The sequence below is a fragment of the Anolis sagrei genome, chromosome 1, assembly GCF_037176765.1.
Source record: "Anolis sagrei isolate rAnoSag1 chromosome 1, rAnoSag1.mat, whole genome shotgun sequence".
NCBI classification, from domain to species: Eukaryota; Metazoa; Chordata; class Lepidosauria; order Squamata; family Dactyloidae; genus Anolis; species Anolis sagrei.
The window spans coordinates 1,056,684-1,081,102 of NC_090021.1; the positions used below are offsets into that span (position 1 = coordinate 1,056,684).

Consider the following 24,419-nt stretch of genomic DNA (forward strand, 5'->3'; position numbering starts at 1 on the left):
CTACAGTCTTGCTGCGCGTGAGGAGAAGGAGGTGGCGGCTGCCGCTTGATCCTCAGTGTCCCGCCCCCTTTTTCTCATTGGCTCTCCTTTAAAGACAGGCAAGCCGGGCTCCAATCGGAGAGCGGGCAGCGCGTATCCTGAGTGCTCATTGGTCGATCATCGCTCCGTCCCGCCTCCTACAGTCTTGCTGCGCGTGAGGAGGAGGTGGCGGCTGCCGCTTGGTCCTGAGTGTCCCGCCCCCTTTTTCTCATTGGCTCGCCGTTCAAGACAGGCAAGCCGTTGTCCAATCCGAGATCGGGGAGCGCGTATCCTAAGCGCTCATTGGTCAAGCATCGCTCCGTCCCTCCTCTTGCAGTCTAGCTGCGCGTGAGGAGAATAAGGTGGCGGCTGCCGCTTGGTCCTCAGTGTCCCGCCCCCTTTTTCTCATTGGCTCGCCCTTCAAGACAGGCAAGCCGTTGTCCAATCCGAGATCGGGCAGCGCCTATCCCGAGCGCTCATTGGTGGAGGAGCGCCGGGTTGTGCCGCCGCCTCTCCAGTGTGACTGTGCCTGAGGAGAAGGCGGAGGCGGCTGCCGCTTGGCGCTCCGGGCGCTGCTGCGGAACCGGCAAGAGTGAGGAAGCGAGGGAGTAGTGAAGCCCGCGTCTAGGAGAGCGAGAGGAGTCGTCGGGGCTGTTTCTACTCCAGCGCGGGAGGGGTTGCCAAGGTAGGCCTCACGACGTTGCTATGGTAACGGGGCAGCGGCGGGGCTCCTCCCCTTCCTGCGAGGGGGCGTGGCGGCGCGGAGGTATGACGTCACAGCGCGCCGCCGCCCTCTTCATCCTTCCTTCTCTCTCTTCTCACCGGGTTCTCTCTCTCTCTGTCTCTGTGTGTCTCAGTCTCTGTAATGTCTGACGGAGAGGCCAGAGGAGGAGGAGGCGGAGGAGGAGGAAGCGGGAATAGTAGCGGAGGAGGAGGAGGCCCCAACTCGGGCGGCGCGGAGCCCAAGGCCGAGGCCCCTCCGGCCTGCGCCCCTGCCTCTGCGGCCTCCTCGGCCTCCTCGCCCCCGGCGCCCGCCAAGGCCAAGTCCGGCGAGGAGGAGCCCGAGGAGGAGGAGGAGGAAGAGGAAGAGGAGGAGGAGAGCGAGGACGAGTCCGAGATCCTGGAGGAGTCGCCCTGCGGACGGTGGCAGAAGCGCCGAGAGGAGGTCAGCCCCCCACTGCCAGCCCGGATCACTCTTGACCTAAGCAAAAGGGAGGGGGGAAAGAAGGGGCAAGCTGGGTTTGGTCGCTTGGGGATACGGATCTTTATTATTATTATTATTATGGTATGGTTGCTGATGTCACGATAAATAGGTTGCCAGTTCGAAGCCCAGGGTCGGTGTGAGCCTCCAACTGTCAGCCCAGCTCACTGTTGACCTAAGCAGTGCAAAAACCCTAAAGGGAGGGAGGAAAGAAGGGGTTGGTCGCTTGGGGATACGGATCCGTATTATTATTATTATGGTATGGTTGCTGATGACACAATAAATAGGTTGCCAGTTCGAAGCCCAGGATCGGTGTGAGCCCCCCATTCTCAGCCCAGATCACTCTTGACCTAAGCAGTGCCAAAACCCTCAAGGGAGGGAGGAAAGAAGGGGTTCATCGCTTGGGGATACGGATTCGAAAGCTCAATCCTAGAATGGGAAGAGATTAGAGCAGGCATGGGCAAACTTGGGCCCTCCCTTTGAAAGGTTGCCAGTTCGAAGCCCGAGTCGGTGTGAGCCCCCGACTCTCAGCCCAGCTCACTGTTGACCTAAGCAGTGCCAAAACCCTAAAGGAAGGGAGGAAGGGGCAAGCAGGGGTTGGCCACTTGGGGATACGGATCTGTATTATTATTATTATTATTATTATTATCATAGAATGGGAAGAGATTAGAGCAGGCATGGGCAAACTTGGGTCTTCCCTCCGAAAGGTTGCCAGTTCGAAGCCCAGGTCGGCGTGAGCCCCCCACTGTCAGCCCAGCTCACTGTTGACCTAAGCAGTGCCAAAACCTTCAAGGGAGGGAGGAAAGAAGGGGCAAGCAGGGGTTGGTCGCTTGGGGATACAGATTTGAGAGCTCAGTCATAGAATGGGAAGAGAGTAGAACAGGCATGGGCAAACTTGGGCCTTCCCTCTGAAAGATTGCCAGTTTGAAGCCCGGGTCAGTGTGAGCCCCCGACTGTCAGCCCAGCTCACTGTTGACCTAAGCAGTTCAAAAACAGGTTAAAAACCGGGGGAGGTATTATACAACACTGTAAAACAGGGGTCCTCGAACTTTTTAAACGGAGGGCCAGGTCACAGTCCCTCAAACTCTTGGAGGGCCGGGTTAGTATTTGGAAAAAAAATTGAATGAATTCCTATGCACACTGCACATATCGTATTTGTAGTGCAAAAAACACTTAAAAACAAAAGAACAATTGAAATGGACAATTTTAACATAGAGGATGGAGTAACAGCACCCCCCTGTGGCTGGATATGAGCACCACCTCCAAGGCGCCGAAAAGCTGGAAGTCTTCTGTCCTTGTCTGGCCAAATGGCATGGAATGTTTCTCATGTATGTGTCCTGTGATCTGCCCTGAGTCCCCCTGGAGAGAGGATGGAATATAAATAAAGTGTTGTTGTTGTTGATTTGGACTCCAACTCCCACAATTCCCAAAAGCCTTAGGCCCCTTCCTTTACAGCTCCATATCTCAAACGGAAAAGACCAGAAGCTGTTAGGAATGGTGGGAGTTGAAGTCCAAAACACCTCAAGGGAGGGTCCAAGTTTGTCCAGGCCTGGTCTATATGGGCACTGTGTATATTATTTATTTATTTACTTTATGTCAAAGGAAGCATTGAATACATAAGTGTGAAAGTGAGAAAATAGAGGGGGCAACAGCAGCTAATTCGTTTTAGACCAAAAATGGACAACAGTGACCACATTGGGTTGTTGTAGGTTTTCTGGGCTATATGGCCATGTTCTAGAGGCATTTTCTCTTGATGTTTCGCCTGCATCTATGGCAAGCATCCTCAGAGGTAGTGACCACATTGTCAGTAGCTTTAAACCAGGCATGGGCAAACTTTAGCCCTCCCTCCATGTGTTTGGACTTCAACTCCCACAATTCCTAACAGCCTCATGCCCCATCCTTTACAGCCCCATATCTCAAAAGGAAAGGGCCTAAGGCTGTTAGGAATTGTGGGAGTTGAAGTCCAAAACACCTGGAGGGAGGGCTGAAGCTTGCCCATGCCTGTCTATATGAGCACTGTGTACTTTGTTTATTTATTTACGTTGTGTCCAAAGAAGCATTGCATACATAAACAGGCATTGTTTATTTATTTAATTTAGTCATACCCCTCCCTTCTCACCCTGGCGGAGGCTCAGGGTGGAGCACAACAAAGGCATAATTCGATGCCTGGAACATATAGCATAAATAAATAAATCATATTACTATAACACAGGGGTCCACAAACATTTTAAACAGAGGGCCAGGTCACAGTCCTTCAAACTGCTGGAGGGCCAGATTATAATTTGGAAAAAAAAACATGAATGAATTCCTATGCACACTGCACATATTTTATTTGTAGTGCAAAAAACACTTAAATGCAATACAATAATTAAAATGAAGAACAATTTTAACAAATAGAAATTTATTAGTATTTCAATGGGAAGTGTGGACCTGCTTTTGGCTGATGAGATAGAATTGTTGTTCTTGTTGTTGTTGTTGTGTGCTTTCAAGTCATTCCAGACTTAGGTTGACCCTGAGGGCTGGGTAAATGACCTTGGAGGGCCGCATCCGGACCCCGGGCCTTAGTTTGAGGACCCCTGCTATAACATATCAGTTAAAACAGTAATTTATACTTATCAGGTATAAAACTGATAAAATAGGAGTACAAGCAGCTAAATAATCTTAGACTAAAAATGTAGCTTTAAGGGCAGGCATGGGCAAACTTCAGCCCTCCAGATGGTTTGGAGTTTAACTCCCACAATTCCTAACAACCTGCTTGTATGTCAGGTTTAAGTTTGCCCTTCCTCTGTGCGTGAGGCAGAGCATGGTGGGCTGAACTGGATGGCCCACGAGGTCTCTTCCAACTCTATTTATTTATTTGCTATACTTGTATACCGCCGTTTCTCAGCCTAGCCGGCGACTCAACGCGGTTTACAACAACTTATAACAAACAACAGTATACAGTTTAAAAGCATAAAAACACGATCCACAATACATATATCAATAAACAATCCAATTCATCTCTTGACTAAAATCGCGATCCAGTTTCGTCATCCAAATTGCCAGTCCTTCAATCATTACACTTATTGCACTGAGTTAACCGAACGCCTGCTCGAACATCCAGGTTTTTAGTCCTTTCCGGAATACCATCAATGAGGGGGGTGATCCTACCTCCATGGGGAGGGCGTTCCATAGCCGCGGGGCCACCACAGAAAAGGCCCTGTCTCTCTTCCCCGCCAGCCGCACCTGTGAAGCAGGCGGGATAGAGAGCAGCCCCCCCCCCCCCCCGAAGATCTTAGGGTCCTGGTGGGCTGATAGGCAGAGATACGTTCGGATAGGTAGGTTGGGCCAGAACCGTTTAGAGCTTTAAAGGCCAACGCCAGCACTTTGAATTGAGCCCAGTAGCAGATCGGCAGCCAGTGGAGCTGGTGCAGCAGAGGAGTTGTGTGCTCCCTGCGCTCTGCTCCAGTTAGTATCATGGCTTCCGAGCGTTGGACTATGATTCTATGAGGTGCAAAATGGTTTGTTCTACTCCCCAGTTGCACAAGGTGGAGGGTTCTTCTAGCCAGGTTGTCTTTTGATGTGCCCACTCCACTTCGGAGTCTGTTCAGGGACTTCCATCTGAATATGAGGAAGAACTTCCTGACTGTGAGAGCCGTTCAGCAGTGGAACTCTCTGCCCCGGAGTGTGGTGGAGGCTCCTTCTTTGGAAGCTTTTCAACAGAGGCTGGATGGCCATCTGTCAGGGGTGCTTTGAATGCAATATTCCTGCTTCTTGGCAGAATGGGGTTGGACTGGATGGCCCATGAGGTCTCTTCCAACTCTTTGATTCTATGATTCCATGTTTCCCATTCTTGGTTTGTCCCTGGAGGAAGACCCTCTCTCGTGGGGGGCCATCCAGTTGGGATTTCCTGGTTTAACTGCTCATTAAGAGGAGTGTTGGTTCTCATAAATCGTTTCCTTGATTTAAGTCTACTGGGAGGAGGCTGGTAGCCATGCAGTGGGTGGCTTTCACAGTCTTCTACCTCATTTCTCTCGCAATTAGCAGCAACTTCATATCGCACATCAGGGAGGGGGGCAATACCAACTAGCTTATGAATTCTATCAGCAGGTGTGGGTTTAAGACATCCTGTGATTATTCTACATGTTTCTTTTGGGACTGCAGAGCAAATTCCATCCTTCTATCTATGTATCATAGGAAAAGCTTGAAAACCTAGCTGTTCTGCCTTGCTTTTGATGAATGAACAATAATCCCCATACCATGACCGTCCCAGCATATACTTGTCCCCTTGATGCACCTCACGTTATTCCTAGCGAGTAATTAAACTCCAGAGTTTGTCCTTCCTTCACTTCCCACCAGCTAAATCACTTAGGTTATCCTATCTTGCCCGATGTACTCTCTTTTTACCTTCGCACCTTGGCCCAGCCCATTCTGATTAACTCCTTATCCCTAATCTTATTTTGTTTCATACCCAGTGTTATATCCCATTATGTTATTTTCCTTTTATTGTTTGTATGTTATTGTTTTATGGCTGTACTTTATTTTAATTTTGTTGTGATTTTAATTTTAATTATTTGCTGTATGTGTCTGGTTTATGCCCCTGGAGGCACAATGGGTTAAAGCCCTGAGCTGCTGAACTTGCTGACCAAAAGGTCCCAGGTTCGAATCCGGAGAGCGGTGTGAGCTCCCGCTGTTAGCCCCAGCTTCTGCCAACCTAGCAGTTTGAAAACATGCAAATGTGAGTAGATCAATAGATACCGCTTAATCATAGAATCATAGAATCAAAGAGTTGGAAGAGACCTCATGGGCCATCCAGTCCAACCCCCTGCCAAGAAGCAGGAATATTGCATTCAAATCACCCCTGACAGATGGCCATCCAGCCTCTGCTTAAAAGCTTCCAAAGAAGGAGCCTCCACCACAGTCTGGGGCAGAGAGTTCCACTGCTGAACGGCTCTCACAGTCAGGAAGTTCTTCCTAATGTTCAGATGGAATCTCCTCTCTTGTAGTTTGAAGCCATTGTTCCGCGTCCTAGTCTCCAAGGAAGCAGAGAACAAGCTTGCTCCCTCCTCCCTGTGGCTTCCTCTCACATATTTATACATGGCTATCATATCTCCTCTCATCACATATTTATACATGGCTATCATATCTCCTCTCATCTTAGGTGGGAACATGAGGAAGAACTTCCTGACTGTGAGAGCCGTTCAGCAGTGGAACTCTCTGCCCCGGAGTGAGGTGGAGGCTCCTTCTTTGGAAGCTTTTAAACAGAGGCTGGGTGGCCATCTGTCAGGGGTGATTTGAATGCAGAATTCCTGCTTCTTGGCAGAATGGGGTTGGACTGGATGGTCCAGGAGGTCTCTTCCAACTCTTGGATTCTATGATTCTATGTAATGGTGCTCCATTACATAGAGGTGTCTACGGACAACGCCGGCTCTTTGTCTTAGAAATGGAGATGAGCACCAATACCCAGAGTTGGAGACAACTGGACTTAATGTCAGGGGAACACCTTTACTTTAACCTATCTGATTTGTTTACTGTATTTACTGTAGCCGCTCCTCCTCAGAGGGGTTCCTGGCTTCTAGGCCTTTGGCCCTTCTCTGGACACCTTCCCCCTTTAGAGTCAATCTCCGTCTTGAACTGGACAGAGGATTGTTATCATTCCAGGTGAGGAGGTCAGAGTGAGACTGGAACTTCTGTCGCTTTCCTCTTGATGCAGAATGGCATTGGCCTCTTTAGCAGCTGCGCCACACTGTTGGCTCATGCTCATTTTGTCCCCTTCTACACTGCCAGATAAAATCCAAATTATCTGCTCTGAACTGGATTTTATGGTAATGTCGATTTATTTATTTATTTCATATACTTCTCACCCCCAAAGATATATATAGATCAGTGGTTCTCAACCTAGTGTCCCCAGATGTTTTTGGCCTTCGACTCCCAGAAATCCTAACAGCTGGTAAACTGGCTGGGATTTCTGGGAGTTGTAGGCCAAAAACATCTGGAGACGCTAGGTTGAGAATCACTGATATAGATGCATATAATCCAGTTTAGAGGAGACAACCTGGGATCAGATCCTGAGATATAGGGCCTGTCTGGAAGGGCCCTAAGTTTCCCAGATCCCTTTCATGTGGAACACTGTTTCCAGGTCAGGTGCCCCATTCTGCCCTGAGTCTGTGAGCTGGCCCTTTCCTCCTGCTGCCAGTTGCCCCAGTGCTCTGCCTGTTTCTCTTACTGGGACAGAGGCTGGGGACACCCCCAGCCTCCTGATGCTGAGAGGTTCCTCAGAAGCAGCTCTTGCCAGCCTGAGAAATGAGAGCTGCGCCCTGCCTTGCTTCCAGACACTTGCCAGACATCCAGTTGATGTTATTTGATTAACTTCTTTTAATCATAAGAAGTAAACATAATTAAGTTGAGCAATTTAGAAACTACACAGCTACGTAAGGAACTAAATCAGAAACAAACACGTCCCTATTATTCTCTCCTACGTGTGTCCACAAACTATGCAAGCAAACAAGCAGCCAGACCCAGAGGCATCCCTCCGAAAGGCCGGTGGTGCTGGAGAGCAGCCTTCTGACGTCAAATCCTGAGCTCCCTGTTTGTCCAGTAATCCAGCCAAACTCCTAATCGCAGAGATCGCGGTGCAAGCTTCTCTCCCAAAACATGGAACAGTTTTGTGTTACTGACAAGTCAGAGGAAGGAGCATAATCCAGGAACAGAGCAAGGCAGGGTTCCAAAGTGGAGCTTAACATTCATGCAGTCGTCAGGTGATGGTCAGAAGGTGAAGAGTGCCAGCCCGGGGGGTGGGGTGGGGTGGGGGCAGTAGTTGTTCCTCTGCAAAAAAAAGCCAATGGGATTTTGGCCTGCATCAATAGGAGCATAGTGTCTAGATCTAAGGAAGTAATGCTACCCCTCTATTCTGCTTTGGTTAGACCACATCTGGAATATTGTGTCCAATTCTGGGCACCACAATTCAAGAGAGATGTTGACAAGCTGGAAAGTGTCCAGAGGAGGGCGACTAAAATGATCAAGGGTCTGGAGAACAAGCCCTATGAGGAGCGGCTTAAGGAGCTGGGCATGTTCAGCCTGAAGAAGAGAAGGCTGAGAGGAGATATGATAGTCATGTATAAATATGTGAGAGGAAGTCACAGGGAGGAGGGAGCAAGCTTCCTTTCTGCTTCCCTGGAGACTAGGACGCAATGGAACAATGGCTTGAAACTACAAGAGAGGAGATTCCATCTGAACATGAGGAAGAACTTCCTGTGAGAGCCATTCAGCAGTGGAACTCTTTGCCCCGGAGTGTGGTGGAGGCTCCTTCTTTGGAGGCTTTCAAACAGAGGCTGGATGGTCATCTGTCAGGGGTGATTTGAATGCAATATTCCTGCTTCTTGGCAGGATGGGGTTGGGCTGGATGATGGCCCAGGAGGTCTCTTCCAAGTCTTTGATTCTATGATTCTATGACCAGGGCAGAGGGGCCCTGGGGCGCCTGAGGGGTTTGGCCCCACACAGTCACAGGCTTCCCTTTGGGAAGAAATGGACCACTTGTGGGGGTGGCTCTTGTGGCCTCGGCATGGCTCGCTGCCCACTCCAGAGCATGGCTGCCTCCTCTCTCCTGCTCCAGGCAGCCTTCGAAAGCGGGCTCTGTTCTCGGGGAGCAAGCCTCCTCAGCCACCCAATCAATCAGCCTTTATTGCTTTCCCACTTTGGGTCTGGGGTGTGCGCACTCCCATGTGCGCTTGTACAAGGAATCCTTTCTTTACCTAGCCAGGGGGAAGATACAGAGACAAGAAGCTCTTTCAGGGAGTTTGTGTTTTGCTTGGACCTTTCCTTAGGACGCTGCTGTCGGATGGCCCTTGTGGGATGGGGTGGGAGAAGGGGCGCAGCGGTGGTCCTTCCCCAGCCCGCCCTTGGAGGTTGATGGCTTTTTGGGGGCCCCGCCAGGGGGTGGGGGTGGGATGGGGACAAGGTCTCTTGTTTAGAAAAGACATTCCCCTTAAACTTTAGGAAGAACTTCCTAATAGTAAGGGATGCTTCCGGTGGAATATGGTCCTGCCTGGTGGAGACTCCTTCTGTGGAGGTCCTTAAGCCAAGGCTGGATGGGCATCTGTCAGGAGGGAGTGGATTGTGTCTTCCTGCCTGTCAGAATTAGGATTGACACTAATGGCCTTTGTGGTTGTTACAGGAGGAGAAGAGTATTTTATTTATTTATTTCGGTTACTTCTACCCCGCCCTTCTCACCCCGAAGGGGACTCAGGGCAGCTTACAAAGGCACAATTCGATGCCAGCATCACATAACAGTAATAAAACAAATAGCATCAATTAACAGTTAAACAGCCATTCCTACATTACAACAATAAAACCAATGAAACCAATACAAACCCAATTACTCCTCATTGACGGTCAGCGTTCGCTATCTCATAGTCCAAATTCCATTTCCACATTGTCAGTCCTGTCAGTCCTAATCGTCTGCTTGTCCTTATCTAGTTGTCAGATTGCCCAAAGGCCTGGTCCCACAACCACGTCTTTACTTTCCTCCTGAAGGAGAGGAGGGATGTTGATGCCTTGATTTCCCCCGGGAGTGAGTTCCACAGGTGAGGGGCCACCACTGAGAAGGCCCTGCTCCTCGTCCCCACCAACCTCATTTGTGATAGCGGTGGGGTCGAGAGCAGGGCCTCCCCAGATGATCTCAAACTCCAGGGTGGGACGTAGAGGGAGATGCGTTCGGACAGATACACTGGACTGGAACCGTACAGGGTTTTGTAGGTCAAAACCAGCACCTTGAATTGTGCTCGGAACTGAACCGGCAGCCAGTGGAGCTGACAGAGCCGGGGGGTGGTGTGCTTCCTGTATGTCGCTCCGGTGAGTAATCTGGCTGCCGCTCGCTGGACCAGTTGAAGTTTTCGAACAGTCTTCAAGGGCAACCCCACGTATAGTGTGTTGCAGTAGTCTATTTGGGATGTAACAAGAGCGTGGACCACTCTTGTTGGACCACTCAAGAGTAGACATGAATCAGAAGGAGATTCCATCTGAACATGAGGAAGAACTTCCTAAGTGTGAGAGCTGTTCAACATTGGAACTCTCTGACCTGGAGTGTGGTGGAGGCTCCTTCTTTGGAGTCTTTGAAGCAGAGTCTGGGTGGCCATTTATTATCTATTTATTATTTACTTATTTAAAACTTTTATATCCTGATATTTTCTACGAATGACAGCAAAGATTCAGTGCTAACATTAAAAATCTAAAACATAATACAACAACATTAAATTACCAAATACAATAAAATAAATTACATAAAGGTTCTTGTTCCTGTGTTAACACCTCTCAACAAAAGATTTTCCCAGGCTCAGCCAGGCCTTCAAATGCTAATGAAGGTGGTCAGTTGAAACATTCCCACCGAGCTCCAGCAGAGAAGAGCTCTTTGCCCCACCCCAGCCATTCCACAGATATATAAACCCATTTTCCTATTTCCAACAGACCTCACTACCTCTGAGGATGCTTGCCATAGATGCAGGCGAAACGTCAGGAGAAAATGCCTCTAGAACATGGCCCTATAGCCCGAAAAAACCCACAAGAACCTAGTGATTCCAGCCATGAAAGCCTTCGACAATACAAATTACATAAAAGTCGTTTGCCAAGATAAAACCGTGTCCAGTTCAGTCCATATAATCAGTCCATATATTGTCCATATATTGTGGTCAGTAACTTTGTTACTTTGTTGGGGAAAGTGGAAGGCAAAAGGAAGAGGGGCCGACCAAGGGCAAGATGGATGGATGGCATCCTTGAAGTGACTGGACTGACCTTGAGGGAGCTGGGGGTGGTAACGGCCGACAGGGAGCTCTGGCGTAGGCTGGTCCATGAGGTCACGAAGAGTCGGAGACGACTGAACGAATGAACAACAAAACTTTGTTCGATTGCCGGTCTCAGACATTATTCTGCAAAAGCTTTGTTCCACAGCCAGGTTTTCACTAGCTTCCTAAAGGCCAGGAGGGAGAGGGCAGATCTAATTTCATTTGGGAGGGAGTTCCATAGCCGAGGGGCCACCACAGAAAAGGCCCTGTCTGTCATCCCCACCAAACGGGCCTGCGAAGGAGGCAGCACCGAGAGCAGTGCCTCTCCAGACGATCTTAGCACTCTTGATGGTTCATAGTGGAGAATACTTTCGGACAGCCATCTGTTGGGAGTGCTTTGAATGCAATTTTCCTGCTTCTTGGCAGAATGGGGTTGGACTGGATGGCCCAGGAGATCTCTTCTATCTGATAGAGTATGATGGCCTTCCAACTCTGGTAGAAAGTTGGCAGGGACCCTCAGGGGCCAGACAGGAAGGCACCATTTGAGCCTGACAGACAGACAGCCATCCAGGTGGGGTGGGGGTGGGGGGTTGTTTATGTTGTCCATCCCCAGGGGCAGTTGTGCCGTGGCTCCCAGCAGCCCTAGCTGGTATTTGCAGTTGGTGGAATAGAATCATAGATTCATAGAGTCAAAGAGTTGGAAGAGACCTCCTGGGCCATCATCCAGTCCAACCCCATTCTGCCAAGAAGCAGGAATATTGCATTCAAATCACCCCCGACAAATGGCCATCCAGCCTCTGCTTCAAAGCTTCCAAAGAAGGAGCCTCCACCACACTCCGGGGCAGAGAGTTCCACTGCTGAACGGCCTTGGATTAATCCTTGGAATTGGCCTTGGATTAATCCTTGGCTGCTGCTTGGAAGGGTGGCAGCAGGATGTCAACAAGGGCAGGCAGCTTTGCTGGATCAGGTTTCTTGTTTCTTTATTTCTAACTCAGCATGGTGGCTTGAACCCTTTCCAAGGCTGTTAGCATATCCTTGGGGGAGGCAGTGTTTGCTTTCTCCTGCTCTTTTGCTTTTTGCCGTGCCGGCTCTCTTCCTGCCTGGTGCTTCTTGCCCTCCTCCCTTCCCACTCATGACGGTCCTTGGCCCTGTGCCCTCGTCCTCCGTCTCCCCCGGGAGATAGAGCCTCCGGCAAGGCTGGCCAGGTGGACCAGCAGCCTCACAACAAATGACGTGGCGTGGGTGACTCACGGTGAATGGAGCCACTCGAGGAAGTGGCAGGCATCCAGGGGAGGGAGAGGCACCGGGAGGAATGCAGCCCTGATGTAAGGCTACTGCCTCCCGGGCCCAAGGTGGCCCACTTCATAGAATCATAGAATCAAAGAGTTGGAAGAGACCTCCTGGGCCATCCAGTCCAACCCCATTCTGCCAAGAAGCAGGAATATTGCACTCAAATCACCCCTGACAGATGGTCATCCAGCCTCTGCTTAAAAGCTTCCAAAGAAGGAGCCTCCACCACACTCCGGGGCAGAGAGTTCCACTGCTGAACGGCTCTCACAGTCAGGAAGTTCTTCCTCATGTTCAGGTGGAATCTCCTTTCTTGTAGTTTGAAGCCATTGTTCCGCGTCCTAGTCTCCAAGGAAGCAGAAAGGAAGCTTGCTCCCTCCTCCTCCCTGAGGCTTCCTCTCACATATTAATACATGGCCCTCATCATATCTCCTCTCAGCCTTCTCTTCTTCAGGCTAAACATGCCCAGCTCCTTAAGCCGCTCCTCATAGGGCTTGTTCTCCAGACCTTTTATCATTTTAGTCGCTCTCCTCTGGACACATTCCAGCTTGTCAATATCTCATAGAATCCAAGAGTTGGAAGAGACCTCCTGGGCCATCATCCAGTCCAACCCCCTGCCAAGAATCAGGAATATAGCATTCAAATCACCCCTGACAGATGGCCATCCAGCCTCTGCTTAAAAGCTTCCAAAGAAGGATGGAGCCTCCACCACACTCCGGGGCAGAGAGTTCCACTGCTGAATGGCTCTCATCCATCTGAACTTGGCCCAAGGTGGTTCCCCTAGCCTGGAAGCAGGACACAAGGCCCACTCAGGGGGGAGGACAAGGAGAGGAGGCCCAATTGGCACTGGGGGGGGGGGGGGCAGGAACAGAAGAATACCTGGCACCAAAGCCCAGGGTATGGAGCAGCCCCATTGCTCTCAGTCAGTCAGTGTGCCAAGGAGCTGCTCTGCCTTCTCAAAGCACACAGGTCTTTCGCAGTATTTGGCAGGGAGAAGGTGGGAGGCTGGCTGAATGGCTTCCTCCCATCTTTGATCCTCTGTGAGGACCAGCCTACTGACCTCCCAATGTGAAGGGAAGTTCTCCCTCCTCCTCTCAGTAATGTAAGCCTGACTCTCATGTCTCCTTCTGTCAAGCATCTCCAAGTTAAACATCTCCATCTCCCTACGCTACTCTTCAGAGGGATTCACAATTTCCAAACTTTGGCCCTACTCTGGATGCTTTAAAGCAGTGCTTCTCAACCTTGGGTCCCCAGATGTTTTTGGCCTACAACTCCCAGAAATCCCAGCCAGTTTACCAGCTGTTAGGATTTCTGGGAATTGTAGGCCAAAAACATCTGGGGACCCAAGGTTGAGAAGCACTGCTTTAAAGCTTGTTCACCTCTCTATTGAATTGCTTTGCCCAGAACTGGACAGGAGCTCATTATTCCAGGCTGGACCTCTGATTGCCCTCCCGTCTCCTCCAGGCCCTTTCCTAGGACTATTTTCCTTCCAAGGGGCTGAACCCCACTTGTCTCTGGTGGAAACCCCCTCCCTGCTTTCAAACATCTTGTGCACTCCTGTTATCCCTTCCAGTTTCCCCAGTTAGCCCCACCTGAGAGTCCTGAGGTGCCCCAGCACCGAGGAAGCCTTCTGATCATCCTTCTGGGCCCAAGGATGACATATCCTCAGTATAGAATCATAGAATCAAAGAGTTGGAAGAGACCTCAAGGGCCATCCAGTCCAACCCCATTCTGCCAAGAAGCAGGAATATTGCATTCAAATCACTCCTGACAGATGGCCATCCAGCCTCTCTCTCAAAGCTTCCAAAGAAGGAGCCTCCACCACACTCCGGGGCAGAGAGTTCCACTGCTGAACAGCTCTCACAGTCAGGAAGTTCTTCCTCATGTTCAGATGGAATCTCCTCTCTTGGAGTTTGAAGCCATTCTTCCCTTGCGTCCTAGTCTCCAGGGAAGCAGAAAGGAAGCTTGCTCCCTCCTCCCTGTGGCTTTCTCTCGCATATTTATCCATGGCCCTCATCATATCTCCTCTCAGCCTTCTCTTCTTCAGGCTAAACATGCCCAGCTCCCTAAGCCGCTTCTCATTGGGCTTGTTCTCCAGACCCTTGATCATTTTAGTTCCCCTCCTCTGGACACATTCCAGCTTGTCAATATCTCTCTTGAATTGTGGTGCCCAGAATTGGACACAATATTCCAGGTGTGGTCTAACCAGAGCAGAATAGAGCATGGGGAGCAGGACTTCCCTGGATTTAGACACTAGGCTCCTATTGATGCAGGCCAAAATCCCATCATTGTTGGCTCATGTTTAACTTGTTGTCCATGAGGACTCCAAGATCTTTTTCACACGTACTTGACCTCATTATTCCAGGCTGGACCCCTCACTGCCCTCCCCTCTGCTCCAGGCCCTTCCTAGGACCATTTTCCTTCCAAGGGGCTGAACCCCACTTGTCTCTGGTGGAAACCCCCTCCCAGCTTTCAATCATCTTGTGCACTCCCGTTATCCCCTTCAATTTCCCCAGTTAGCCCCACCTGAGAGTCCTGAGGTGCCCCAGCACCGAGGAAGCCTTCTGATCATCCTTCTGGGCCCAAGGATGACATATCCTCAGTAAATGCAGTGCCCATCTGTCTATCTGTCTGTCCAACAGGGGCATGAGGCCAGCCTGAGCAGAGCCACTGTGTTTTTAATGTTTATTGCTTATTTTTTTGTATATGAGAATTATTTTAACTGTTTGTATTGTTTGTTTGTTATTGCTTTTATTATTGATGTATTGTGGGCTCGGCCTCATGTAAACCACACCGAGTCCCTTGGGGAGATGGTGGCAAGGTATAAATAAAGTTGTTGTTGTTATTATTATTATTATTATTATTATTATTATTATTATTAGGTTCCCCCACTGGTTAGTGGACCCCTGGGGGACCAGAGGAAGCCCACAGAGGCTCATCAGGAGCAGTGGGGCACCTTTTCTTTTACTAAAGCAAACAGAAGTCAAAAAAGAAAACCAAAACATTGCAAAGAAAGCAAATTCTAATAATCTATAACACTTGGACTGTGATGTCTTATAAAACTAAACCTAAAACAAGCACACTATCTTAACACAAACCTGAACTAAGAACTACAAATAACTATTCTGTGACCATCACACTCATTGCCTGTTGATTTGTACCTTTAGGATTCTACTCCCTTTAGAGAATACCATATAATTTCTACTTTTAATAATGTTCCCCTAGCTAGGTTTGTTATTTTTTCACAACAACAATGGGGTTGAATTTCAGCTTGCCTTTAAAAAGAGTAAAAACAAGTCCTTTTCTGTGAAAAAAGAGTCAACAAGTCCCGGACTTCCTTGAAGATCATTAAAGATTTTTCCTTAATTGGAAGTGGGGAGGGGGGAGGGTACCTTTCCAAATGCGCTTCCTGGTAAGCTGGTCATTGTAATGAGCCAATAGGGTTCACTTTAGCAATGTGTTGGGGTTCAGCCTGTGTGCGAATCTGTACCTGACTCTCTGATTGTATTTCCTGATGTCTATGAAGATGTCAATGATTCTGAGGTCAATGTAGAAGATGACGGTTTGTGTAGTGAAAATCCTGCTGCTTTGGAAAGCGAAAGTCCAAATTCCCATGAGAATGATTCAGAGCCAAGCAGTGAACTTTTACTCCCTTCTAGCTCTCCAGATAATATGACACCTGGTCCCTCTAACGAGGATAGACGGGGGCAGATTTGGCAAAGCAGAGGCGAAGCACAGAGTTTACAGAGGTCAGCTAGATTAAGAGAAATGCAAACACGGCCTTCAGGCACGTCACGAAATAGATTTCAATGCTTTTAAAACGCTTGGCCTGGATGCTCATTCAGTCCAGGCATTGTTTCAGATTAATGTGCAGATTCTTGCAGTTCTCCTGCTTCAAGTGGCTTTGTTCCAAGGAGTTTTTCTAGTGCTTCAAGTACGGTTAGTGGATTGCTAACGGGTTCCAGGATTTAGCAGGGTTACTGTGGGTTTTTGATCTTGTTCATGGACATTTCTTGTTGTTTTTCACTGTGGCATTTTACCTTGCATATTTTCCTCTATTTTTGTACTCATCTTTCATCAATAAAAAGGATTGTTTTTCCCTGAAGTCGAGTGTGGTGGATGGTTGTCTTAGGGTCCAGTTTCCTGCTCTGGGTTGCAACACAATGCTTGAACCCTTTCAGTTTTTTGCTCCCCAAACCTGGTGAGCTGTGAGTTGCTGGTTCAGTGAGAAGCCTTTGAATTGCATCCCTTTCTGCCTTTTGTTGACCACACTCTTCAGGCTCTATACTGAGAATCCTGGTTGAAATGCTAAAATTGGTTCTGGTTTTTCCTACAGTGTTATGGCTCTTCAGAATTTTTTTGGTACTAATGAACAATTCAGTATCCTAAAGCAGCTAAAATAAAAATGGAAACCCAAGCACTGATTGAGCCAGGGATGCTGGGCCTTTGGCTTCCTGGACGATGTGGGTTTGAGCCCGCCATCCTCACTCAATGAGGGCTGTGCTGAATGTTGGGGGCTGCAGTCCAGCTGCCCGTGTTTTGCTGAGTTGGCCTCCCCCACTTTCCTTTTGTGCTTTCTTGGGTTGCTTTTGGGTAGAATTGGATACCAGCACAGGGCCCACTGTCTGGCCCTGGCTCCCCTCATGGACCTGGCTGGACAGAGGAGGGCATGGGGGTCAGGCTGCTCCCCGGCCTTCACTTCTGACTGACCCTTTCCCCATCCAGGTGAATCAGCGCAATGTTCCGGGCATCGACAGTGCCTACCTGGCCATGGACACGGAGGAAGGTGTGGAAGTGGTCTGGAATGAGGTCCAATTCTCGGAACGCAAGAACTTCAAGCTGCAGGAGGTGGGTGGCCCTCAGGGGGCAGGTGGGAGGCTGAGAGTGGCCGGTGGGTGTCCTTGGGAGGGGTTTTTAGGGAGGGGGAGCTGGCCTGAGGCTGTGATACAGTCCCCTTCCTTCGATGTGGGTCCACTCACCTCCCCCTCCTCCCTCTCACTTTTCCACAGGAGAAAGTGAAGGCCGTCTTCGACAACCTGATCCAGCTGGAGCACCTGAACATTGTGAAGTTCCACAAGTACTGGGCTGACGTGAAGGAGAACAAAGCCAGGGTAAGTGCTCCCCCTCCCCACCCTCTTCTTCCCCCTCCCCACTGCACAGGAGGCCAGGCAGCTGCATCATCTCCTTCCTCCTTCTCCTTTGTTCTGCCAGGTGATCTTCATCACAGAGTACATGTCTTCGGGGAGCCTGAAGCAGTTCCTGAAGAAGACCAAGAAGAACCACAAGACCATGAACGAGAAGGCGAGTCCCCCTCTCCCCTCCTCCTCTCTCTCCACAGACAGACCTCTCTTCTGGGGGGCCCTGAAGCTGGCACCCCCCCCCCCACACACACACACACACCCTGAGGAGGAGCAGTAGGCTCCTGGGCCCACAAGGAAAGCTCCCCACAGCAAAAGGGGACCTGGGCCCCAATGTGTGAGGGTTGGTAAATGCGTATAAGCAGAATAAGGAGAAGCTTTACCATAGTATTTAAACCAAGATTTATCCTGCAGTATAATAAAATGTGTTGCACTCCAGAACAGGAATAATCCTCCAACTTTAAACACCACTCATTGAATAGGAAAAAACAATCTTTTTATTGAAAAGCAGCAAAGTAAAAAAGCACTTTAAAGAAATAGGTAAATCCAATTAGGTAAGAAGATAAGCAGGAACAAATTAGTCCAAGGTAGAGTTCAGCAATGTCCATAAAAGCAAAGTAAACACATCTCCAATACAATCCAGAAAATCAGGAATACATTGATCCAAGGCTTGGGTAACCAATCGTGAAATCCAGGAATCATATCTTAACATGAAACTTCAAAGCAGGGTTTCCATAAAACAAGGACGAGAACTTGGCGTGATTCTAAACGATGCTTCATCTGACTACACATCCCAAACTTGAGACTTTTATCCCCTCGTTAACTAGGTCACTAAAGGTCAGAAATTGGTTCCTCTTTACTTGGTATTGTTTTCTGTCAAAGCCTGGCAGAGCGCCAAAGCCATTGCTTGGCTCTCCTGTTTTGACTTATCTCTTCTTGTCTATCTCTTGGCTCATTATCTACTTGCTCATTAATTTTTGCATTCGAACTCTCTGGTAACAATTCAGAAAGCACACCATTATCTCCACGCCCCTCAGGGACATTCTCATGGGAAACTGCAGGGATCTCCTGGTCATTCTTTGCATCAGTATTACTGACCAAACCATTGCCGTCTTGAAACTCATCTTGAGCCTCATTAACATAATTCCCCACATCCAAAGCACCCTGATCCTGGAACGCAATCACAGGCTGAGCTCTAACAAAATGTCTCTCAGGCTTGTGCCATTTACTTTACTTTAATTCAAGAGTTCAAACTGTGTAACAATATATATGTCGGTCTCTTTGAATTCAGGCAGAGATCAGAGGAATAAGATAGTCCTTTTAAATAGTCTCATGCCTTAAAATAATCAGTCTTTTTGATAGCTGGCAGCCAGCGCTTTCTCTTCATTGTCCAAAGAGAGAAAAATGTCAGAATGACAGTTAGAACCGTTGGTCTCAGCAGTTAGTCAGAGGCAGCCACCAATCAGAACTCTGGCTCTTGGCACGCTCAGCCAATCAGCTGCTGACACATGTCTCTCCAGTTAACCCACCATATCATGGGGTCCTTTTTCAAATCTTCACAATGAGGAAATACTTATAGTCTTTGTGGGGGTGTCTCTGGGGTTGTGTTGCAGGCCTGGAAGCGTTGGTGCACCCAGATCCTTTCTGCCCTCAGGTAGGTGGCCTTGTTTGCAGCATTGGGGGGAATGGGGCTCTTGGGGGCAGTGGGAGATGGGATTACGGCATCCAGAGGAGCCCAGTCAGAGGATATCGCCCAGGCCCTTCCCTTTGTAGAATGTGGGGGGGGGGGTTCCCTTTTGTGGGCCTTGTTTGGCCCAGGGCCATCTGGGTGGACTTGTCTCTGGAGGCGAATGACAGTTAGAACCGTTGGTCTCAGCAAGGAGCAGGTTCTTCATTGAGGGTCTTTCACGGCTGCTGCATTTTGACTCCTCCATGTTGCCATGTCTTGTTTATTGCAATGACAGTTTATCAAGCTTAAAATATTAAACTTGGGGGGGGGGGGCGTTAGGAGGTCCAGGGAATTGTGTTTGGATAGGAATTAAGGACATGTTGCTAAGAAATATAGAAAAGGAATGACAGGAAATGAATTGATGAAAGGAGTTGTATCTTATTTACACTTATTGATTTACTACCTGATTAACTTGCAGAAGGGACAACTACCAAGACTTGTGTTCAGTAATTAATTGGGTAGATAATTAATTGGGCCAAGAGGGACAAGGAGTAAATCCGGACGTACTGTAACTTGGGGAAAGATACATTGGATATCTGTGCCTTGAACAAATCCTGTAAAGCTGGTAAAGTTCTATAATTTCTACTTAATTGAACACATAACTAAACATATTGAGACTTAAGGAATTGCAGACCCACCTGTTGCACTCCAGAACAGGAAATAGTCCCTCTGACTATAAACACATCACACGTTGAGTGGAAGAACATTCCTTTTTATTAAAGCTTAACAAAAAAGCCAGTAGAAATAAATGCTTGTAACGATAGATGAGATTCCAAAAAGCAATAAGGCATCCAAAGGAAGACAGATAAAACAGTGTCCAAAATGTAGCAATCAAAAGCAATGTCCAAAAAGCATGAGAATATAATCCAAGGCAATGATATCTAGACAGGAATCAAACAAGAAGCAAAAACAGACCAGACGCTGCTAGTCACCTGGAAAGGTTAGAAAAACTCAGGAAGACGAGACCACTCGAGCAGGAATTCCATGAGGCTTATACTTAGTTTCCAAATGATGCCTGATCTGACAAGATTTTCTACAGATACACTTTAAATCCCAAAAACTGGTTTCATTTTCCACAAGACTTTGACTTTAATTGTCAGATTCTTTCGGATCTACATAAACATTGGGCCTCTTGTCGATTCTGGCTAATCTCCAGCCGCGGACTCTGCTTATCTGACTCCTCATTAACTTGACCAGGTGGCAGACTGTTTTCCAAACTAGAATCTGGAGAGCTCACAGGCGGAGAGAGTAAACCGTTCTCCTGAGACCTGATAGAAACATTCTCATGAGAATCTGCCCTTTGCACCGAAGCCTCTCTGTCAGTGTCTGCATGAAACTCATTGACCAAAGTCTCTCCATTTTGCACCTCAGAGTCAGTCCCAGCATCCCCCACATCAGAAGCAACAGGAGACTGACTTCCCTCCTCATTACCCACATCAGACACATCAGGAAACTGAAACACACTTACAGGTTCAAGTTCAATGGGTTCAATAACAGGCTGAGTCCCAACACCACCAAGTGGGTAAAGAATTATAGGATAATTGTAGGATAAAGAGGATTAAGACAAAAGGAAAGATAAGAGAGATGACAGCACCAGAAATTGAACTGGGCATGACAGTGACATCTCCCCCCCCCCCATACACACCCACCCACCTACCTGTGTGTCTCTTTGCCCATTTTCCTGTGTTGCTTTCCCAGTTACCTTCACTCCTGCGACCCTCCCATCATCCACGGAAACTTGACGTGTGACACCATCTTCATCCAGCACAACGGGCTCATCAAGATCGGTTCAGGTAAGATGGATCTGTGTGGAGCTGACCAGGGATTGGGAGAGGCCCTGAGCCCGTGGGGCCCCTTTGGCCGTCCCACCCTCTTGGCCAATCTTGCAAGGAATGAAGGAAGGTGGAAAGGTGGTCGCAGGACCCGGAGTGATTCCTCCTGGCCGCTCTCTCTGGAGCAGATGCTGCTCACCTTTGGAAACTTCCTGGCGGGCTGCCCCTTGGCCACTTCCTGCTTGGGATCTGGCTGTTGGCCTTTGTGGAGGGGCTGGAGGGGGGTGTCTCTGGGTGGGAGAAAGGGTTTCCTGTGTATTGCCTTCCAAGGTGTTTTAGGGAGCGGAGGCCTCCCTTGGCGTGCCCCTCCCACCCCCTTGCAGTATGTCTGTGTGGCCAGTGTGGCAGAGGCGGGTCGCTTGTTGCTCTTGTCTGCGCCGTCCTTGCACGGCTGCCTTTCCCACTCTGCATTTTTCCATGCGATTTGGGGGGGGCTGTGCTTACGGGAGCTTCCTGCCGAGGAGCCCCAGAGACTGGGGACCGGGACACTCTTTCTCCCAGTGTTGCAACCCAGACAACCATCCACCACACTTGACTCTAGGAAAACAATCCTTTTTTATTGATGAAAGATGAATACAAAATAGAGGAAAAATGCAAAGGTAAAAAGTCACAGTAAAAATCAGCAGCAAGAAATGTCCATAAACAAGATCATAAAACCCACAGCAAAACTGCTGAATCCTGGAACCTGTTAGCAATCCACTAACCGTACTTGAAACAACCAGAAAACCTCAGAGGAACAAGGCCACATTAATCAGGAGACCTGTAAAAGCTTGCTCATGAATCTGGAACGATGCATGGTCTGAAGCTGCATTCAGGCCAGGCATACTTAAGGCCGAGAAATCTATTGCAAGACACGCCTGACGTTTTTGGTTGTATTTCTCTCAATCTGGCTGACCTACGTAAACTTTGTGCTTCTCCCCGGCTCTGCCAAGTCTGCCCCCGCCTATCCTCATTAGGCAGACCAGTTGTCAGATTCTCTGGAAAACTAAGGCTGGAAGGAAAAGGGAGTGAAACTTCTCTGCTCGGCTCGGAATGCATGTTCTCTTGGGAATTTTGACTTTCACTTTCCAAAGCTGTAGGATTTTCACTACTCAAACCATCATCATCTTAATTGGCCTCAGAATTCACATTGACATCTACATTGGCATCGGGGAATACAATCAGAGAATCAGCTTCAGGTTCACACACAGGCTGAACCCCAACATCCAGAGATGCTGGTTTGGGTGGACCAGGATCCCAGGGGAGGGGCTGGCACCGTGGAGGGGCCCCAGGGCGACCATTTCCCTCAGACCCCTTCTGCCAGGCGGGGGTCTCCAAAAGCAGGTGCCAAGCCGGCCTCTCTCTCAAGGAATCCAATGGTGGAGGGTCATCTGCCATCCCAGGAAGTCTGTTCTTAATGAGGAATGCCTTTTCTTCTAATTTCCGATCCATCGTTTCGTCTCAAACCGGCCAACGCCTGGCCTTCCCTCCTGTTATCCTGTGCCGTTCCCACAAAAGAGGCTCATCCAGCATAGCAGAGGCATCGCATCCCAGAGCCAAGGGGTGCCTTTACTTGTTGATGTTTGCAGCTTACTTCTCTTTAAAGAATGTGTAACAATTTGCTTTGGAGGCATAAGATGATTGGGGCAAAGTCTTTCTCTGGGAATGGGATTTGGGTCGAGAGCAGTGGACCCCTGGGTACCTTCCTGAATCCCATCAGCCTGAAGAAGTGGCCGCGGTAGAGGATGATAGGATCTGTAGTCGCTGGGAGGCCACAGTCCCCTCAACGGATGGAGGGATGGACGCCCCATGGATCTGAAGCACGGAAGGAGCGGATGCAGAGCCAGAGCCCCTTCTGCAGCCACATCAGGGAGGAAGGGAAGCCTTCTCCTTTTGGCCCGTTTTGGAGGAGCTCCCAGAGAGATGGCCAGCCCCACAGCCTGCCTTGGGCTCCTGTGCTGCTGGAGGACACACAGGCTGAGGTCCAGATCATCCGGTGCAGAGCTCAGGCCATCATAGAAGCCTAGAGTTGGAAAACGGCCATCCAGCCCAAGCTCTTTAACAACCAAAGCCCTCTAAAGAGATGACCATCCAACCTTTGCTTAAAGATGTCCAGAAAAGAAGACTCCATCAGACTCCAAGGCAGAGAGTTCCACTATTGAACAGCTCTTCTCATAGTCAGGGAATTCTTCATAATGTTCCTTTTCTGTTATTTGAACCCGTGGCTCCATTGAGTCCTTGTCTCCAGGGCAACAGGAAACAACGAGATCTCCTCTCCAATACTGAAACCTGGCCCACACGTGCCCTTCTCTCAACCTTCTCTTCTCCAAGCCAAACATCTCTGGGAATAGTGTCTGGAATCATAGAATCCTAGAGTTGGAAGAGACCTCGTGGGCCATCACCCAGTCCAATCCCAGTCTGCCAAGAAGCAGGAAAATTGCATTCAAAGCATCCCCGACAGAGAGAGAGTTCCACTACTGAACAGCTTGCTCTCTCACACAGTCAGGAAGTTCTTCCTCATGTTCAGGTGGAATGTCCTTCCTTTCCTGTAGTTTGAAGCCATGGTTCCCTTGCGCCCTGGTCTCCAGGGCAGCTGAAAGGAAGCCTTCTCCCTCCTCCCTAGGACTTCCCCTCACGTATTTATACCTGGCCCTCATTATGTCTCGTCTCCGCCTTCTCTTCTGAAGGCTAAACATGCCCAGCTCTCTAAGCCGTTCCTCATAGGGCTTGTTCTCCAGACCCTGGATCATTTTAGTCGCCTTCTTTCTCTGGACACATTCCAGCTTGGAATCAACATCTCCCTTCAATTGTGGTGCCCAGAATTGGACACAGTGTGATCCCAGGTGTGGTCTAACCAAGGCAGAATCGAGCATGGGGAGCAGGACTTCCCTGGATCTAGGCACGAGGCTCCTCTTGATGCAAGCCAACATCCCATTGGATTTTTTTGCCGCCACATCACATTCCTGGCTCATGTTCCCCTTCCTTCCTCCCCACGAGGACTCCAAGATCTTTTCCATGGGTACTGCTCTCAAGCCAGGCGTCCCCCATTCTGTCTCTTTGCATTTCATTTTTTCTTGCATGTGTCCCTGTTGAACTTCATTGTGTGAGTTTTGGCCCATCATCTCTCTAATCTGTCAAGATCCCTTTGAGTCCTGTTCCTGTCCTCTGGAGTCTTGGCTCTCCCTCCCAATTTGGTGTCGTCTGCAAACTTGATGATCCTGCCTTCTAGCCCTTCATCGAAGTCATTCATAAAGATCCTGAGCAGGACCGGGCCCATGTGGAAACCCTGCTGATGGCACTCTCCTCGTCACTTCTTTCCAGGATGAAGAGGAAGCCTTGGGGAGAATCACCCTCTGGGTTCGTCCATTTAACCAATTACAGATCCACCTCACCAAAGTTTTGCCTCGCCCACCTTGGACTAGTTTCCTTGCCAGAAGGTCATGGGGGACCTTGTCAAAGAAGGCCTTCCTCAAATCCAGA

General features: G+C 49.1%; 1 protein-coding gene across 2 annotated transcripts in view; it reads left to right on the plus strand.

Moving 5' to 3' along the window:
* The first annotated feature begins 373 nt into the window (after window positions 1-373).
* NRBP1 (nuclear receptor binding protein 1) overlaps window positions 374-24,419 on the plus strand; it is a 40,680-nt gene continuing 16,634 nt past the window's right edge. The window contains exons 1-7 of one of the 2 annotated variants that reach the window (XM_067469290.1): window positions 374-703; window positions 876-1,183; window positions 16,987-17,109; window positions 17,271-17,372; window positions 17,473-17,562; window positions 19,013-19,053; window positions 20,827-20,921. In XM_067469290.1, coding sequence (XP_067325391.1) covers window positions 884-1,183; window positions 16,987-17,109; window positions 17,271-17,372; window positions 17,473-17,562; window positions 19,013-19,053; window positions 20,827-20,921 — 751 coding nt within the window. In that variant the 5' untranslated portion in view covers window positions 374-703; window positions 876-883. Of the gene's footprint in view, window positions 704-797; window positions 1,184-16,986; window positions 17,110-17,270; window positions 17,373-17,472; window positions 17,563-19,012; window positions 19,054-20,826; window positions 20,922-24,419 lie in introns of those variants that run through there. The other variant, XM_067469307.1, reaches the window with a different exon arrangement.